General features: G+C 44.0%; 1 protein-coding gene across 1 annotated transcript; it reads left to right on the forward strand.

Annotated features, from left to right (window-relative positions):
* Positions 1-13,102: 13,102 nt before the first annotated feature.
* Positions 13,103-19,618, forward strand: rpp25l (ribonuclease P/MRP subunit p25 like). The gene is made up of 2 exons (XM_008120589.2): positions 13,103-13,253; positions 18,158-19,618. Exon 2 carries the CDS (start codon positions 18,166-18,168, stop codon positions 18,742-18,744), a length of 579 nt encoding a protein of 192 aa, XP_008118796.2. The 5' UTR covers positions 13,103-13,253; positions 18,158-18,165; the 3' UTR covers positions 18,745-19,618.
* Positions 19,619-19,982: the final 364 nt, after the last annotated feature.

Below are 19,982 nucleotides of genomic sequence, written 5' to 3' on the forward strand. Positions count from 1 at the left end.
GCATTGTCCCCTGTTAATTGAGTTTCTGGGAAAGCTTTATTTGCCAGTGTGAGTTTCTGCCAGAGCCTGATCCCAGAAGGGCAGTTGGTTCTCGCAGAAGCAGAGGAAGCAGGAGGACATTTTTGCTCCCTGGCTTCAGGTAGGATTTGGCTAAGATTTGGCTAAGATTTTAAACTGAGTTTGGGCTTGGCTCCTGTGGTCAAAGTCTAACTGTTGTGTGACTGTTGTGTTGAAAGAGAGCCAGGTACTTAAGTTGATTGACAGCAGGCATTGTCCCCTGTTAATTGAGTTTCTGGGAAAGCTTTATTTGCCAGTGTGAGTTTCTGCCAGAGCCTGATCCCAGAAGGGCAGTTGGTTCTCGCAGAAGCAGAGGAAGCAGGAGGACATTTTTGCTCCCTGGCTTCAGGTAGGATTTGGCTAAGATTTGGCTAAGATTTTAAACTGAGCTTGGGCTTGGCTCCTGTGGTCAAAGTCTAACTGTTGTGTGACTGTTGTGTTGAAAGAGAGCCAGGTACTTAAGTTGATTGACAGCAGGCATTGTCCCCTGTTAATTGAGTTTCTGGGAAAGCTTTATTTGCCAGTGTGAGTTTCTGCCAGAGCCTGATCCCAGAAGGGCAGTTGGTTCTCGCAGAAGCAGAGGAAGCAGGAGGACATTTTTGCTCCCTGGCTTCAGGTAGGATTTGGCTAAGATTTGGCTAAGATTTTAAACTGAGCTTGGGCTTGGCTCCTGTGGTCAAAGTCTAACTGTTGTGTGACTGTTGTGTTGAAAGAGAGCCAGGTACTTAAGTTGATTGACAGCAGGCATTGTCCCCTGTTAATTGAGTTTCTGGGAAAGCTTTATTTGCCAGTGTGAGTTTCTGCCAGAGCCTGATCCCAGAAGGGCAGTTGGTTCTCGCAGAAGCAGAGGAAGCAGGAGGACATTTTTGCTCCCTGGCTTCAGGTAGGATTTGGCTAAGATTTGGCTAAGATTTTAAACTGAGTTTGGGCTTGGCTCCTGTGGTCAAAGTCTAACTGTTGTGTGACTGTTGTGTTGAAAGAGAGCCAGGTACTTAAGTTGATTGACAGCAGGCATTGTCCCCTGTTAATTGAGTTTCTGGGAAAGCTTTATTTGCCAGTGTGAGTTTCTGCCAGAGCCTGATCCCAGAAGGGCAGTTGGTTCTCGCAGAAGCAGAGGAAGCAGGAGGACATTTTTGCTCCCTGGCTTCAGGTAGGATTTGGCTAAGATTTGGCTAAGATTTTAAACTGAGCTTGGGCTTGGCTCCTGTGGTCAAAGTCTAACTGTTGTGTGACTGTTGTGTTGAAAGAGAGCCAGGTACTTAAGTTGATTGACAGCAGGCATTGTCCCCTGTTAATTGAGTTTCTGGGAAAGCTTTATTTGCCAGTGTGAGTTTCTGCCAGAGCCTGATCCCAGAAGGGCAGTTGGTTCTCGCAGAAGCAGAGGAAGCAGGAGGACATTTTTGCTCCCTGGCTTCAGGTAGGATTTGGCTAAGATTTGGCTAAGATTTTAAACTGAGTTTGGGCTTGGCTCCTGTGGTCAAAGTCTAACTGTTGTGTGACTGTTGTGTTGAAAGAGAGCCAGGTACTTAAGTTGATTGACAGCAGGCATTGTCCCCTGTTAATTGAGTTTCTGGGAAAGCTTTATTTGCCAGTGTGAGTTTCTGCCAGAGCCTGATCCCAGAAGGGCAGTTGGTTCTCGCAGAAGCAGAGGAAGCAGGAGGACATTTTTGCTCCCTGGCTTCAGGTAGGATTTGGCTAAGATTTGGCTAAGATTTTAAACTGAGCTTGGGCTTGGCTCCTGTGGTCAAAGTCTAACTGTTGTGTGACTGTTGTGTTGAAAGAGAGCCAGGTACTTAAGTTGATTGACAGCAGGCATTGTCCCCTGTTAATTGAGTTTCTGGGAAAGCTTTATTTGCCAGTGTGAGTTTCTGCCAGAGCCTGATCCCAGAAGGGCAGTTGGTTCTCGCAGAAGCAGAGGAAGCAGGAGGACATTTTTGCTCCCTGGCTTCAGGTAGGATTTGGCTAAGATTTGGCTAAGATTTTAAACTGAGCTTGGGCTTGGCTCCTGTGGTCAAAGTCTAACTGTTGTGTGACTGTTGTGTTGAAAGAGAGCCAGGTACTTAAGTTGATTGACAGCAGGCATTGTCCCCTGTTAATTGAGTTTCTGGGAAAGCTTTATTTGCCAGTGTGAGTTTCTGCCAGAGCCTGATCCCAGAAGGGCAGTTGGTTCTCGCAGAAGCAGAGGAAGCAGGAGGACATTTTTGCTCCCTGGCTTCAGGTAGGATTTGGCTAAGATTTGGCTAAGATTTTAAACTGAGTTTGGGCTTGGCTCCTGTGGTCAAAGTCTAACTGTTGTGTGACTGTTGTGTTGAAAGAGAGCCAGGTACTTAAGTTGATTGACAGCAGGCATTGTCCCCTGTTAATTGAGTTTCTGGGAAAGCTTTATTTGCCAGTGTGAGTTTCTGCCAGAGCCTGATCCCAGAAGGGCAGTTGGTTCTCGCAGAAGCAGAGGAAGCAGGAGGACATTTTTGCTCCCTGGCTTCAGGTAGGATTTGGCTAAGATTTGGCTAAGATTTTAAACTGAGCTTGGGCTTGGCTCCTGTGGTCAAAGTCTAACTGTTGTGTGACTGTTGTGTTGAAAGAGAGCCAGGTACTTAAGTTGATTGACAGCAGGCATTGTCCCCTGTTAATTGAGTTTCTGGGAAAGCTTTATTTGCCAGTGTGAGTTTCTGCCAGAGCCTGATCCCAGAAGGGCAGTTGGTTCTCGCAGAAGCAGAGGAAGCAGGAGGACATTTTTGCTCCCTGGCTTCAGGTAGGATTTGGCTAAGATTTGGCTAAGATTTTAAACTGAGCTTGGGCTTGGCTCCTGTGGTCAAAGTCTAACTGTTGTGTGACTGTTGTGTTGAAAGAGAGCCAGGTACTTAAGTTGATTGACAGCAGGCATTGTCCCCTGTTAATTGAGTTTCTGGGAAAGCTTTATTTGCCAGTGTGAGTTTCTGCCAGAGCCTGATCCCAGAAGGGCAGTTGGTTCTCGCAGAAGCAGAGGAAGCAGGAGGACATTTTTGCTCCCTGGCTTCAGGTAGGATTTGGCTAAGATTTGGCTAAGATTTTAAACTGAGTTTGGGCTTGGCTCCTGTGGTCAAAGTCTAACTGTTGTGTGACTGTTGTGTTGAAAGAGAGCCAGGTACTTAAGTTGATTGACAGCAGGCATTGTCCCCTGTTAATTGAGTTTCTGGGAAAGCTTTATTTGCCAGTGTGAGTTTCTGCCAGAGCCTGATCCCAGAAGGGCAGTTGGTTCTCGCAGAAGCAGAGGAAGCAGGAGGACATTTTTGCTCCCTGGCTTCAGGTAGGATTTGGCTAAGATTTGGCTAAGATTTTAAACTGAGTTTGGGCTTGGCTCCTGTGGTCAAAGTCTAACTGTTGTGTGACTGTTGTGTTGAAAGAGAGCCAGGTACTTAAGTTGATTGACAGCAGGCATTGTCCCCTGTTAATTGAGTTTCTGGGAAAGCTTTATTTGCCAGTGTGAGTTTCTGCCAGAGCCTGATCCCAGAAGGGCAGTTGGTTCTCGCAGAAGCAGAGGAAGCAGGAGGACATTTTTGCTCCCTGGCTTCAGGTAGGATTTGGCTAAGATTTGGCTAAGATTTTAAACTGAGTTTGGGCTTGGCTCCTGTGGTCAAAGTCTAACTGTTGTGTGACTGTTGTGTTGAAAGAGAGCCAGGTACTTAAGTTGATTGACAGCAGGCATTGTCCCCTGTTAATTGAGTTTCTGGGAAAGCTTTATTTGCCAGTGTGAGTTTCTGCCAGAGCCTGATCCCAGAAGGGCAGTTGGTTCTCGCAGAAGCAGAGGAAGCAGGAGGACATTTTTGCTCCCTGGCTTCAGGTAGGATTTGGCTAAGATTTGGCTAAGATTTTAAACTGAGTTTGGGCTTGGCTCCTGTGGTCAAAGTCTAACTGTTGTGTGACTGTTGTGTTGAAAGAGAGCCAGGTACTTAAGTTGATTGACAGCAGGCATTGTCCCCTGTTAATTGAGTTTCTGGGAAAGCTTTATTTGCCAGTGTGAGTTTCTGCCAGAGCCTGATCCCAGAAGGGCAGTTGGTTCTCGCAGAAGCAGAGGAAGCAGGAGGACATTTTTGCTCCCTGGCTTCAGGTAGGATTTGGCTAAGATTTGGCTAAGATTTTAAACTGAGCTTGGGCTTGGCTCCTGTGGTCAAAGTCTAACTGTTGTGTGACTGTTGTGTTGAAAGAGAGCCAGGTACTTAAGTTGATTGACAGCAGGCATTGTCCCCTGTTAATTGAGTTTCTGGGAAAGCTTTATTTGCCAGTGTGAGTTTCTGCCAGAGCCTGATCCCAGAAGGGCAGTTGGTTCTCGCAGAAGCAGAGGAAGCAGGAGGACATTTTTGCTCCCTGGCTTCAGGTAGGATTTGGCTAAGATTTGGCTAAGATTTTAAACTGAGCTTGGGCTTGGCTCCTGTGGTCAAAGTCTAACTGTTGTGTGACTGTTGTGTTGAAAGAGAGCCAGGTACTTAAGTTGATTGACAGCAGGCATTGTCCCCTGTTAATTGAGTTTCTGGGAAAGCTTTATTTGCCAGTGTGAGTTTCTGCCAGAGCCTGATCCCAGAAGGGCAGTTGGTTCTCGCAGAAGCAGAGGAAGCAGGAGGACATTTTTGCTCCCTGGCTTCAGGTAGGATTTGGCTAAGATTTGGCTAAGATTTTAAACTGAGTTTGGGCTTGGCTCCTGTGGTCAAAGTCTAACTGTTGTGTGACTGTTGTGTTGAAAGAGAGCCAGGTACTTAAGTTGATTGACAGCAGGCATTGTCCCCTGTTAATTGAGTTTCTGGGAAAGCTTTATTTGCCAGTGTGAGTTTCTGCCAGAGCCTGATCCCAGAAGGGCAGTTGGTTCTCACAGAAGCAGAGGAAGCAGGAGGACATTTTTGCTCCCTGGCTTCAGGTAGGATTTGGCTAAGATTTGGCTAAGATTTTAAACTGAGTTTGGGCTTGGCTCCTGTGGTCAAAGTCTAACTGTTGTGTGACTGTTGTGTTGAAAGAGAGCCAGGTACTTAAGTTGATTGACAGCAGGCATTGTCCCCTGTTAATTGAGTTTCTGGGAAAGCTTTATTTGCCAGTGTGAGTTTCTGCCAGAGCCTGATCCCAGAAGGGCAGTTGGTTCTCGCAGAAGCAGAGGAAGCAGGAGGACATTTTTGCTCCCTGGCTTCAGGTAGGATTTGGCTAAGATTTGGCTAAGATTTTAAACTGAGTTTGGGCTTGGCTCCTGTGGTCAAAGTCTAACTGTTGTGTGACTGTTGTGTTGAAAGAGAGCCAGGTACTTAAGTTGATTGACAGCAGGCATTGTCCCCTGTTAATTGAGTTTCTGGGAAAGCTTTATTTGCCAGTGTGAGTTTCTGCCAGAGCCTGATCCCAGAAGGGCAGTTGGTTCTCGCAGAAGCAGAGGAAGCAGGAGGACATTTTTGCTCCCTGGCTTCAGGTAGGATTTGGCTAAGATTTGGCTAAGATTTTAAACTGAGCTTGGGCTTGGCTCCTGTGGTCAAAGTCTAACTGTTGTGTGACTGTTGTGTTGAAAGAGAGCCAGGTACTTAAGTTGATTGACAGCAGGCATTGTCCCCTGTTAATTGAGTTTCTGGGAAAGCTTTATTTGCCAGTGTGAGTTTCTGCCAGAGCCTGATCCCAGAAGGGCAGTTGGTTCTCGCAGAAGCAGAGGAAGCAGGAGGACATTTTTGCTCCCTGGCTTCAGGTAGGATTTGGCTAAGATTTGGCTAAGATTTTAAACTGAGCTTGGGCTTGGCTCCTGTGGTCAAAGTCTAACTGTTGTGTGACTGTTGTGTTGAAAGAGAGCCAGGTACTTAAGTTGATTGACAGCAGGCATTGTCCCCTGTTAATTGAGTTTCTGGGAAAGCTTTATTTGCCAGTGTGAGTTTCTGCCAGAGCCTGATCCCAGAAGGGCAGTTGGTTCTCGCAGAAGCAGAGGAAGCAGGAGGACATTTTTGCTCCCTGGCTTCAGGTAGGATTTGGCTAAGATTTGGCTAAGATTTTAAACTGAGTTTGGGCTTGGCTCCTGTGGTCAAAGTCTAACTGTTGTGTGACTGTTGTGTTGAAAGAGAGCCAGGTACTTAAGTTGATTGACAGCAGGCATTGTCCCCTGTTAATTGAGTTTCTGGGAAAGCTTTATTTGCCAGTGTGAGTTTCTGCCAGAGCCTGATCCCAGAAGGGCAGTTGGTTCTCGCAGAAGCAGAGGAAGCAGGAGGACATTTTTGCTCCCTGGCTTCAGGTAGGATTTGGCTAAGATTTGGCTAAGATTTTAAACTGAGCTTGGGCTTGGCTCCTGTGGTCAAAGTCTAACTGTTGTGTGACTGTTGTGTTGAAAGAGAGCCAGGTACTTAAGTTGATTGACAGCAGGCATTGTCCCCTGTTAATTGAGTTTCTGGGAAAGCTTTATTTGCCAGTGTGAGTTTCTGCCAGAGCCTGATCCCAGAAGGGCAGTTGGTTCTCGCAGAAGCAGAGGAAGCAGGAGGACATTTTTGCTCCCTGGCTTCAGGTAGGATTTGGCTAAGATTTGGCTAAGATTTTAAACTGAGCTTGGGCTTGGCTCCTGTGGTCAAAGTCTAACTGTTGTGTGACTGTTGTGTTGAAAGAGAGCCAGGTACTTAAGTTGATTGACAGCAGGCATTGTCCCCTGTTAATTGAGTTTCTGGGAAAGCTTTATTTGCCAGTGTGAGTTTCTGCCAGAGCCTGATCCCAGAAGGGCAGTTGGTTCTCGCAGAAGCAGAGGAAGCAGGAGGACATTTTTGCTCCCTGGCTTCAGGTAGGATTTGGCTAAGATTTGGCTAAGATTTTAAACTGAGTTTGGGCTTGGCTCCTGTGGTCAAAGTCTAACTGTTGTGTGACTGTTGTGTTGAAAGAGAGCCAGGTACTTAAAAGGCACCTTTACTAACTATCCTTTGCAGTACATACAGGAAACAAAGCAACATAAACAAATACACAAAGACGTGGTTTGTTGCAGTCTGCACATAAAGTGCGTGCATATTACTTAACTGTACAAAGATCCCACTTGGCCACCACGCTCACCAAGAGATGCAACAAAAGCAAAACATTCCCATCACATGCACCAGCTGTGGCATGTTCCGCTTTTTCACACAAAAACTAGACAACTACATCTGCTCCAAATGCAAACAGATGACTCTGATGGAGCAGAGGATCCAACAGCTCGAGCACCGTATTAAGACCCTTAAGGACATTCAGGCACTCGAGCTCTTCTTGGACACTGCACAACACGCTGCTGTAGATCAGCAGCCTGCATCACACCAACACCACCAAGACCATGATCAGGAACCTTATGGGGAGATCAACTCAAAGGTAGACAACCCTCAGGCTTGGAAGGAGGTCACCCATAGAAGGAGACGCAGGACCAGGCAGCCTCCACAGAACTCCTCTGCTCAGCTGCATTTACACAACAGATTTGAAATTCTTACATCATTAACATACAATCAGGAAACACATCTTGTGGAGGACCACAGTTTCTTAGATACCACTCAGTGGACCATCCTGGATCAATGCGCAGGGGATAGCCCTGACAGGGACAGTGCATCACCACAGTCACACTTATGTAATCATGCAAATGCTCCACCCCCAATCATAGACCAGGAGCAACAGGAACATCCTTGGGAGAGTAATGGGCTCTCGGATGTATCTCAATGGATTGTCATTGATGAATGCACTGGGGATGTTGAGGAGGAGGACAACACTTTACACCTACATGATTCACTTCAACAGGAACACTCTTCAGGGGACATACACACTGTCTTGCACAAAAGGGACCCTGTCAATCCTCAAAGGAAACAGGTCTTGGTAGTAGGTGACTCCCTCCTTAGAGGAACGGAAGCCATCATTTCCAGACCGGATGGGATGGCTCGAGAAACATGCTGCCTCCCGGGGGCAAAAATACACCATATCACTCAGAGGCTCAGCAGGCTCCTAAAGCCCCATCACCCTCCCCACCTTATGTTGATTCATGTAGGTACCAATGACACCGCTAGGCATACTTTTCAAAAGATCACAAATGATTTTCGAGCTCTGGGAACAAAGCTAAAACTGTATAATGTACATGTGATCTTTTCATCCCTCCTCCCCGTTGTAGGACATGGCTCTACAAGGGCCGGAAAAATAGTACAGGTCAATAACTGGCTCAGAAAATGGTGTCAAGAGGAGCATTTTGGCTTCCTTGACCATGGTCTACTCTTCCAAGAGGATGGACTACTGGCAAGCGATGGGGTGCATCTCACACAAGTAGGAAAACATCTTTTTGCACACAGACTCACAAACCTCATCAGGCGCACTTTAAACTAAATCCACTGGGGGAGGGGAACAACAGCCTGGCGAACACTATATTACCCACGACCACAGGGAACCGCCGTAAGGCTAAACGGAGGGCTGCACAAACACAGCAAGGACCAAGTACAGAGAGCACAATAATCCCAAATAAACAGTTCGAGGGGAGGTCACAGGGGCTTACATGTCTTTACACTAATGCTCAGAGCATGGGAAATAAGCAAGACGAACTCCAACTCCTAGCACAGCACCACACATACGATGTCATAGGCATCACTGAAACCTGGTGGGATGACTCCCATCACTGGAATTTAACCATTGAGGGCTATAACCTCTTTCACATAAATAGAACAAAGGGGAGAGGAGGGGGAGTAGCTTTATATGTCAAAAACAGTTACGTTGCAGAAGAAATGCAAGACTGTAATCCGGGAAACCAGCTTGAAAGCATCTGGATAAGAATCAAGGGAACCGGGACTCAAAAAGATCTTGTCGTGGGTGTCTACTACAGACCTCCGAGTCAGGATGAAGGACTTGATGAAGCCTTCTGTCAACAGCTGACCAAACAGGCACAAAGAAGAGATATAGTAGTCATGGGCGATTTCAATTATCCCGATATCTGCTGGAAAACAAACTCAGCCAAGAGTACAAAGTCCAACAAATTCCTCACTTGCCTTGCAGATAATTTTATGGTCCAGAAGGTAGAAGAGGCAACAAGGGGATCAGCAACTCTTGATCTAATCTTAACAAATGTGGAAGACCTGATCAATACAGTTGAAGTGGTTGGATCCTTAGGGGCAAGTGACCATGTGCTCCTGCAGTTTGCAATACAAAGGAATGCTGAAACTAAGACAAGTCAAACACGCATTCTGGACTTTAAGAGAGCTGACTTCCAAAAAATGAAGGAATTACTGAGCGGCATTCCATGGACGCCGATATTAAAAAACAAGGGAGTTAAGGATGGATGGGAGTTTTTCAAAAGTGAAATACTCAAGGCGCAAATGCAAACAGTGCCAACAAAGAAGAAAAATAAGACAAGTGCAAAGAAGCCAGAATGGATGTCCAAAGAACTTCTAACTGAGCTAAAGCTCAAAAGTGACATGCACAAGAAGTGGAAAAGGGGAGAAATCACCAAAGAAGAATTCAAACGTATAGCCAACTCCTGTAGGGAAAAGGTTCGCAAGGCTAAAGCGCAAAATGAGCTCAGGCTTGCCAGGGACATAAAAAACAACAAAAAAGGTTTTTTTGCTTATGTTGGTAGAAAAAGGAAGAAAAAGGAGGCGATAGGGCCACTGCAAGGAGTAGATGGGGTGATGGTGACAGGGGATAGGGAAAAGGCAGAACTGCTTAATGCCTTCTTTGCCTCGGTCTTCTCACAAAAAGAAAGCCATCTTCAACCTCAGCAACATGGAATGGACGAAGGATTGGGGGAAATCCAACCCCAAATAGGGAAACAAGTTGTCCAGGAACACCTGGCCACTCTAAACGAATTCAAGTCCCCAGGGCCAGATCAGCTACATCCAAGAGTATTGAAGGAACTAGCGGAAGTTATTTCAGAAGCACTGGCAATCATCTTCGAGAGTTCTTGGAGAACAGGAGAAGTCCCAGCAGATTGGAGGAGGGCGAATGTGGTCCCTATCTTCAAGAAGGGAAAAAAGAACGACCCAAACAATTACCGTCCGGTCAGCCTCACATCAATACCAGGCAAGATTCTGGAAAAGATCATTAAGGAAGTGGTCTGCGAACACTTAGAAACAAATGCGGTCATTGCTAATAGTCAACACGGATTTACCAAAAACAAGTCATGCCAGACTAATCTGATCTCTTTTTTCGATAGAGTTACGAGTTGGGTCGATACAGGGAATGCCGTGGATGTAGCGTACCTGGATTTCAGTAAGGCCTTCGACAAAGTCCCCCACGACCTTCTGGCAAACAAACTAGTAAAATGTGGGCTAGACAAAACTACGGTTAGGTGGATCTGTAATTGGCTAAGTGAACGAACCCAAAGGGTGCTCACCAATGCGTCGTCTTCATCATGGAAAGAAGTGACAAGTGGAGTGCCGCAGGGCTCCGTCCTGGGCCCGGTTCTGTTCAACATCTTTATTAACGACTTAGACGAAGGGTTAGAAGGCACGATCATCAAGTTTGCAGATGACACCAAACTCGGAGGGATAGCTAACACTCCAGAAGACAGGAGCAGAATTCAAAACGATCTTGACAGACTAGAGAGATGGGCCGAAACTAACAAAATGAAGTTCAACAGGGACAAATGCAAGATACTTCACTTCGGCAGAAAAAATGGAAATCAAAGATACAGAATGGGGGACGCCTGGCTTGACAGCAGTGTGTGCGAAAAAGATCTTGGAGTCCTCGTGGACAACAAGTTAAACATGAGCCTACAATGTGATGCGGCAGCTAAAAAAGCCAATGGGATTTTGGCCTGCATCAATAGGGGAATAACGTCTAGATCCAGGGAAGTCATGCTCCCCCTCTATTCTGCCTTGGTCAGACCACACCTGGAATACTGTGTCCAGTTTTGGGCACCGCAGATGAAGGGAGATGCTGACAAGCTGGAAAGCGTCCAGAGGAGGGCAACTAAAATGATTAAGGGTCTGGAGAACAAGCCCTATGAGGAGAGGCTTAAAGAGCTGGGCATGTTTAGCCTGCAGAAGAGAAGGCTGAGAGGAGACATGATAGCCATGTACAAATATGTGAGGGGAAGTCATAGGGAGGAGGGAGCAAGCTTATTTTCTGCTGCCCTGCAGACTAGGACACGGAACAATGGCTTCAAACTACAGGAAAGGAGATTCCACCTGAACATCAGGAAGAACTTCCTCACTGTGAGGGCTGTTCGGCAGTGGAACTCTCTCCCCCGGGCCGTGGTGGAGGCTCCTTCTTTGGAGGCTTTTAAGCAGAGGCTGGATGGCCATCTGTCGGGGGTGCTTTGAATGCGATTTCCTGCTTCTTAGCGGGGGGTTGGACTAGATGGCCCTTGAGGTCTCTTCCAACTCTACTATTCTATGATTCTATGATTCTATGAAAATAAATAATATAGATATAAAAGAGGTAATATAATGTTAATGTGGGATTTGTGTATTGATAGTGTTTAAATGCAATTTGTGTCTTGGTTTGTATTGCATACTGATTGCATCATCCAGAGTGTACTATAGTCTGGAAAGAGTTAATTACTGAGAAGCTGTGATGACCTTGATGTGTGGCTGAAACTGGGGAGTGTCCAGACACAAGTGTTTGTGCATTACTGATTGCATCAGTTCAGTTCTGTTCTGTCTGCCTAGAGTAGAGTCAAGTCCTGTGTTTGTCTGCAAGTCTGTGTGTCTTTATTACTGCTTTCAGTTAAACTTTGTATATACTGTAGTTTTACCAAATTCTCTGGATGTCACTTCGTTCTGCTTTCCACTGACTCCATCTACTGTTGTGCTGCAAATTACTCTGACATATAATATATCATAAAATCTAATGGAAATAATGTAAAATAAACAATTAATTTAATTATAAAATCTAAGAGAAGTAATGTGGAATAAATGAATATGAATGCATAAGAAAAAAATGCATAATAAACATGCTATTTTATTATGTATTGTGTCAAAAGTGAACCGAGGTACAAGCTGTAATATATCTGAAAACACAAACCATTTTGTAAAAACTTGGCATTATACTACATGTCCTTTGACCAGAAGCTGGCTTCTTGTATGTCCAGAGTGACTCCCGGGAATTTGGGTGTAATGCAATACTCCCCAGGTCATCCTCAGAGCTCAAGATGCTTGTCTGTTCTTAAGGTGGAAAGCACATGTCTGCGTTTTAGATGGATTAGGAATCAGGGGGTTTCCCTGCAATAAGCAGTAAGAGCACCTAAAGCTTCAGAGCGCTTCTGTTCAACCATTTATTATGGCCTTACCATTTATGTGTTTTAAATGCAATTTTTTATCCTTGCATTGTTGTTTTAATTGATTGGTTTTAACTCTTATAATGCTCTTGTTTCATACTGTATTACTGTTTTATCTTTTTATCTCCGGTGGCCTAGGGGATAAAAGCCTTGTGACTTGAAGGTTGGGTTGCTGACTTGAAGGCTTCCAGGTTTGAATCCCACCCGGGGAGAGTGTGGATGAGCTCCCTCTATCAGCTCCAGCTCCATGCGGGGACATGAGAGAAGCCTCCCACAAGGATGGTAAACATCAAAACATCCGAGCAATGTCCCCTGGGCAACGTCCTTGCAGACGGCCAATTCTCTCACTCCAGAAGCAACTCCGGTTGCTCCTGACACGAAAAAAAATATCTTTTTTTATATTGTGATTTGTATTATGTTGCTTTTATTTTGTCTGTATGTTGTTTGGGCCTCTGCCCCATGTAAGCTGCCCCGAGTCCCTGCGGGGAGATGGTGGTGGGGTATAAATAAAGTTTTTTATTATTATTAATATTATTATTTCAAAGCTCCCTGATTGAGTGGTGATGGCACGATCATCAGCATAGATGGCGGACATAAGAGAAGCCTCCCCGCAGGACCCTGACACATCCGGGCCTCCCTTAAACAGTCTTTGTAGACGGCTGCTTCTCACACAACCAGAAGCGACTTGCAACATGCAGCCAAATAAACAAACAAACAAACATGCTATTAAATTCCCTATAAACAATAACTTTTCCAACTCGCCCCCTGGCGGCTAGCTGTGTAATGCACTCCTTCAGCTCAGGGGCGTGGTCTTGCTTGGCGCCTTAGCCAATGGGAAGGCGGGGGCGGGGCTTCGCTTCCCTCCTTACAATGCTTAGCTTCTCGTTCTGTGCGGAAAACTCTCTTCCGGGTTTCTCCGCTGCGTCATAAGGGGGCGCCTGCATCACGCATGCGCAGGAGGACGCAAGAGAGTCGCCATTTTTTCCTGAGCGCTGCCTGAGGAGGCGCGTTGCCGGTGAGCGAGAGCCGAACTGGGCCTACACCATTATTATTACTAATATTATGTTTATTTATAATGCTTTTTCTTTCCACAAAGGAGACTCCAAGCCTTTATTATGTTCATAGGGTTTCCGTGAGTTTTCCGGGCTGTCTGTCCATGTACCTGAAGCATTCTCTCCTGACATTTCGCCCACATTTGTGGCAAGCATCCCGAGAGGTTGACAGGTCCGTTGGAAACAGGGCAAGTGGGGTTTATATATCTGTGGAATGATGTCCAGGGTGGGAGAAAGAACTTTTGTCTGTTGGAGGCAAGTGTGGAGGTTGCAGTTGGCCACCGTGATTAGCATTGAATGGCCCACCTGGACATGAAAAGCGCCTTAAATGTATATTTAAATGTATAATTATGTATGTTTTTTTAATGTATACTCTTGATTTTATTGTAATTTTTAATCTCGATAGATTTTTAAATCTGATGTAAACCGTTTTTTGATGTTCAGTAGAGTCTCGCTTATCCAAGTTTCTGGATTATCCAAGCCATTTTTGTAGTCAATGTTTTCAATATGTCGTGATATTTTGGTGCTAAGTTCGTAAATACAGTAATTACAACATAACATTACTGCGTATTGAACTGCTTTTTCTGTCAAATTTGTTGTATAACATGATGTTTTGGTGCTTAATTTGTAAAATCATAACCTAATTTGATGTTTAATAGACTTTTCCTTAATCCCTCCTTATTATCCAAGATATTCGCTTATCCAAGCTTCTGCCGGCCCGTTTAGCTTGGATAAGTGAGACTCTACTGTATATGTTTATATTGTAAGCCACCCTGAGTCCTCTGATGGGTGAGAATGGTGGGGTAGAAGTGATGTAATAAATAAATAAATAAATAAATTGCAGCTTCAAAGCCTGGCTGCTTCCTACCTGGGGGAATCCTTTGTTGAGAGGTGTTAGCTGGCCCTGATTGTTTCCTGTCTGGAATTCCCCTGTCTTCTGAGTGATGTTCTTTATTTACTGTCCTGATTTTAGAGTTGCCAGAGTGATCCTGATTTCTTTATACTCAAATAATATGTTGTGTCCAGGTTGGTTCATAGAATCATAGAGTTGAAAGAGACCTCTTGGGCCATCCAGTCCAACCTCTTGCCAAGAAGCAGGAAAATCACATTCAAAGCACCCCAGGAAGATGGCCATCCAGCATCTGCTTAAATCATCAGGTGCTGTGCTATGGCTGACTTCTCTGGTTGAATCAGTCTGCAGTGCCTTTCATGTTCCTTGATGCATACCTGGGCAATGCTGCTGCGTTTGGTGGTCCTTATGGAGACCTGTCCACAGCTGCATAGTATACGGTAGACTCCTGAAGAGGTGAGAGGATCCCTCTTGTCATTTGCTGAACGTAGCATTTGTTCGATTTTCTTAGTGGGTCTGTAGATAGTTTGTAGGTTGTGTTTCTTCATCAGCTTCCTTGCATGTGGACAATTTCAGCAGAAAGCAGGAAACCATGCAAATGAACAAAATCTGGCTACCAGTATTAAAAAAACTCTACAATCAGGACAGTAAATAAAGAGCAGCATTAAAAAAACAGGGGAATTCCAGACACGAAACAATCAGGGCCAGCTAACACCTCCCAACAAAGGATTCCCCCAGGCAGGAAACATCTAGACTTTGAAGCTCCAAAGACAATGCTAGTCACGGTGGCCAGTTGCAACATTCACACTTGCCTCAAACAGACAAGAGTTCTTTCTCCCACCCTGGACATTATTCCACACGGATATATATAAACCTTACTTGCCCAGTTTCCAACCTCTGAGGATGCCTGCCATAAATGTGGGTGAAATGTCAGAAGAGAATGCTTCTGGAACATGGCCATATAGCCCAGGAAAACTCACAGCAACCCTATTACTATATTATGTTTTATGATGATATTATCTTTATTTACTATGTTTTTTCTTTCCACAAAGGAGACTCAAGCTTCTTGGGACTGGCATCTTAAATGGGCAACTTCCTACAAAAGGAATTTATTTCAATAGAATTCACTTATTATCCAAAGTTATTTCTTTTCATAGAATCCTAGAGTAGGAAGACACTCCCAAAGGCCATCCAGTCCAATCCCCCTTCTGCCTGGCAGTTTTAAAGCATGAATTTTAAGTGTGTGACCTATATTTTCATCTCTGTTGTGTGTATTTTAATATGTATTTTATAGAAATATGTTTTAATATTTATCTTCTTAATAGAAATACATCTTAATATGTATATTTGTGGTATTTTTATAATGTGTTTCAATTATTTAAGTTTAATTACCTTATTATTATTATTATTATTATTATTATTCTATTTATACCCTGCTTTATATATTGTAATAAGTTGTTACCTACCTCTCCTTGCAGCTTGAGGCAGGGTACAATATAGAACAAAGCCCCATTGAAATGCTTATAACAAATACAGTACTCACATGTAAAATGCAGCTTATAATTTACCAATAAAATACAGGTTAAATATCACAAGTTCAAATTGACTGGATCAGGCTGCTGGAAGAGATAGGCCTCAAGTTTATTTATTTACCGTATTTAAATCCCACCTTTCTCAACCCTTTAGGGGACTCAAGGCAGGCTTAAGAGATAGGTCTTAAGCTTATTCTAAGCTGAACATGAACCGGTAGTGTGCTGCGGCAGCTAAAAAGGTCAATGTGATTCTATACTGACTCCAAAAGAGTCTAGTGGCTAGATTGAGGGGAGCCATAGTTCCATTCTCTTCTGCTTACGTCAAGCCTTGCCTGTAAAAAGACTATGTCAGGAGCAACACAATTTAAGGATGAGATGATCCAGCTGGAAGGTTTCTAGAGAAGGGCCACCAAACTGGGCCAAGGTTGGGAAACCATGAATCCCTCTGAGGAATGGCTAAAGGAGGTACAGGGGATGATCAGCTTGGAGAAGAGGAGGTTGAGAGAAAGGGATATGAGAGCCAGGTTGAAATATTTGAAAGACTACCACATCAAAAAGGGAGCAAGCTTGTTTTCGAGGACAGAACGGAGCCATGGCTTAAAACTGGAGGAAAAGAGAATCCACCTGAACATTAGGAAGAATGTCCTGACATTCAGAGGTGTTCAATATAAAGAAATATAATGCTGCCTTGGAGTCCAGTTGAGTCATTCTCTGAAGGTTTTTAAGTAGAGGCTGGATGGCCATCTGCCAAAAGTGCTTTCATTGTATTTTCCTGCATTGCAGGAGATTGGACTAGATGGGTCATGTGGTCTCTTCCAGCTCGGATTCTTATGATTTGTAAACTAAACACATTAATTAAGACTTAGATTCAGCACATACACTAGATGGAAAAAATGCCTGTTGATTAGGTTTTATGTGAGATTTTAGCCGCTGAATTCATATCCAATTACACTATAATCCAATATATTCAATATATCCAATTATGCCTTTAAAAAATGTTCCTGGATTGAATGTGTTATTTCCTGTTTAGTTGCGTGGTACTTATTTTAAAAGTACACTAGTTGTTATACTCCAGAAACTTCATTTTTGTGGCTGCCACAATCTATGTTGAATTGGCTAAGACTTATTCATTGAAAAACTCTAGCCAAACGTGCTGCAGGATGTCAAAAACAAAGTTTTTTGCAGTTTAATAAACGTTTTCCATGTTTTTATGATAGAACCAATTTGAACCTGAGTAGAGACAGAAAGTGGGAATTAAATAAGAAAGAAATGGGTACTAGGACAGAAAGAAAAGCATGTTAAGAGTTTAGAGTGAAAAGCAATTAAATATTTAGTGCAACACATCTGAAGTATTAGACCTTTCTGTACAGCTTTGCAACAACACTCTAGTTTTATTATTGAAATATGACTGAATTACAGCAGTTGAATTCATTGCCAATTATTTGTGTTCCCTTTGGATTTTAAGACTAGAGTGAAAAGCATTTAAATATTGGAAATACATTTCTGTACAGTTCTGCAAGAGCACTCTAGTTTTATGACTAAAATATGGCCAAAATAACTAAAAGCTTTTTGTAATATTTTTCTTCACTAGAAGGCTTCTGCTTTTCATGTGGTCAAATGAGTTGAAGAAGAGTTCGTAACATTTTGAGATGTATTCTGAACTCTAGATGTACAACATTCTGTTACAGAGATCTGTTTAGCTCCTTCCCTCCCCGCCCCCCACACACACTTTGGGACACTATTAAGAGTCAGGCTGATGCACTAATTGACCTCTTATAAAGTCATTACAAGCCAGAATGGCTCCTTCCGGTGGCAGGCGAAAAGCTTATTCAGACAGGCTTTTAAAGAAGGTTTTTAAGATCAAGTCAGAAGGTGTGGTGGTTTTTAGCTTTGAATATGTTTTAATGGGTTTTAACTGCAATTTTCTAAATACTGTTATGTTCAGTTCTGTCATAATGTTTGCATATTTGTATATTTTAAATTGGAGCCCCCGGTGGCACAGCTGATTAAACTGCTGAGCTGCTGAACTTGCTGACTGAAAGGTATATGGCTTGAATCTCGGGAGCGGGGTGAGCTCCTGCTGTTAGCCCCAGCTTATGCCAACCTAGCAGTTCAAAAACATGCAAATGTGAGTAGATCAATAGGTACCACTTCAGTGGGAAGGTTACAACGCTCTATGCAGTCATGCTGGCCACATGACCTTGGAGGCATCTATGGCTTAGAAATGGAGATGAGCACCCCTGGAGTCGAGCACGACTAGTTTTAATGTCAGGAGAAAACCTTTACCTTTATATTTTAAATTATGTGGTAATCCTTTTAATGTAAGCTGCTTTGAGTCTTCTTTGGGAGCGATAAAGCGGGGTATAAGTAAACATAATAATAATATGTATATATGTAAAATTCATATTGCTTGCCTTAGCGTTAGACACTACACCTCTGGATACATGTTTAAGTTTTACTTTTCTTCTCTTTGCTTGGTATCAAGTGTCAATCATGGAGAATTATCAGAAATCCAAGACGGTGGAGAAGCCTTCTCCTCTTCCTTTCACCAACTTGCCCCCTGATATCATTGAGATGAAAGTGAAGGATGGCAGCAAAATCCGGAACCTGATGGGTTACGCCATCGGCAAGATGGAGTCCGATGCCATGAGGCAGGTCCTCTTCAGCGGAGCGGGCAAAGCGATCAGCAAGACGATCACCTGCGTGGAGATCATGAAGAGGAGGATGAAGCACCTCCACCAGATCACCAAAGTGTTCTTCAAGCTAATAGAGGAGATCTGGGAACCCATCGTTCCAGAGGCTGGCCTTGACCCTTTGACAGTGAAGCGGAACATTCCTGCTATTTGTGTCCTGCTGAGCAAAGACCCCCTGGACACTCAGGAGCCGGGGTATCAAGCCCCAGGGTCCTTTGATGCCTTCTGGTTGGAGACGCTCAAGTCAGAATCTCAAGGCCAGGCCAAGAGGAAGCAGGGAGGAGGAGGAGGAGGAGGAGGAGGAGGCGGAAGAGGGTTTGGCCGGGCCGGGAAGCATCCACGTTCCCTCGGACGAGAGGACTCCTACAAGAAGCCCTGAGGAAGCTGAGCTTCAGATTGCCAGTAATAGTCTCCAGAAGCAAGGAAAGCCAGACAGTTTTCACCCTAATGTTGGAAACAATGAGAGAGGGAAGTTAAATCGAGGAGGGGATGGGCAGATCTGTCTGTCTGAACGTCAACACCAAGTCATAGTGGATGGATTGAACATGAAGGTCTTCTAGCTTTGAATTTTCCCCTTACGGAGAGTTTTTCATCTTAAATTTGGAAATAGTGAGAGAGGGAAGTTACATTGGGGAAGGGGGAAAGGACAGATGTGTCTGTCTAAGTGTAAAAACAAGTATTATTCAATGGATTGAATAAGAAGGCTTTCTAGCTTTGGGTTTTTCCCTTATGGGGAAAGGATTTAGTGCATTGCATGAAATCTGTTCAAGAAAGGGGTGCTTGGAATAGTTGTGGAAAGGAAATGCAGGATCTTCCTTAGCGGTACAAGAATGGCTGATGGAGGCAGCTTTTCCCCTTCCGTTATCTGGTTCTCTTGCCGTTGCAAGAGTCTTGCACGTTGCAATTTTGTCAAATTCCCATATTATGGGACAACTTACTGGATGCCCACTCCCAAATCATGAATTGTTTTGCTGTTACTATGAAACTTTTACTAACTCCTTACAGCTTCTGGGAAGCTCAATACTTTAAATAAAAAACTTAAACCTTCCTGGACATTCAAGAAAGGAGAATCACACCTTGGTTTGGCATAAAGACAGGGAGATGCTTGTTGGGCTGGGTTTTACTTGTGTGATTGTGTGCCAATTTGTGTCACAAATTAAAAAGACTCAAACTATCTTGTAAGACCTAAGAACTATTGATTGTGGGATCTGAAATTATATATATTTTTGGTTAATAAAGTGAGGGGCAATGTATGTTTTTTGCTAACGAGCTATTCATTTGTTTTCAAGGCAGAGACGTTACTTGGTTTGCCCAGTATTTCTTTTCTGCTGTGTCTGAATACATCAGTCCTGCTTTGCCTTCATTTAAATCTCTTAATGAAGCATGATTTGACTATGTCAAAAATATTGATTTTTAGGGTTGTTGTATGTCTTTCGGGCTGTGTGGCCATGTTCCAGAAGTATTCTCTCCTGACGTTTCGCCCACATCTATGGCATCCTCTGCCATAGATGTGGGCGAAATGTCAGGAGAGAATACTTCTGGAACATGACCACACAGCCTGAAAGACATACAACAACGCTGTGATCCTGGCCATGAAAGCCTTCGACAATATATTGA

The sequence above is a fragment of the Anolis carolinensis genome, chromosome 2, assembly GCF_035594765.1.
Source record: "Anolis carolinensis isolate JA03-04 chromosome 2, rAnoCar3.1.pri, whole genome shotgun sequence".
In the NCBI taxonomy this organism is placed as follows: Eukaryota; Metazoa; Chordata; class Lepidosauria; order Squamata; family Dactyloidae; genus Anolis; species Anolis carolinensis.

Bases quoted from the DNA above. Each gene is read 5' to 3' on its own strand.
- rpp25l (XM_008120589.2), top strand. From the start codon at position 18,166: ATGGAGAATTATCAGAAATCCAAGACGGTGGAGAAGCCTTCTCCTCTT.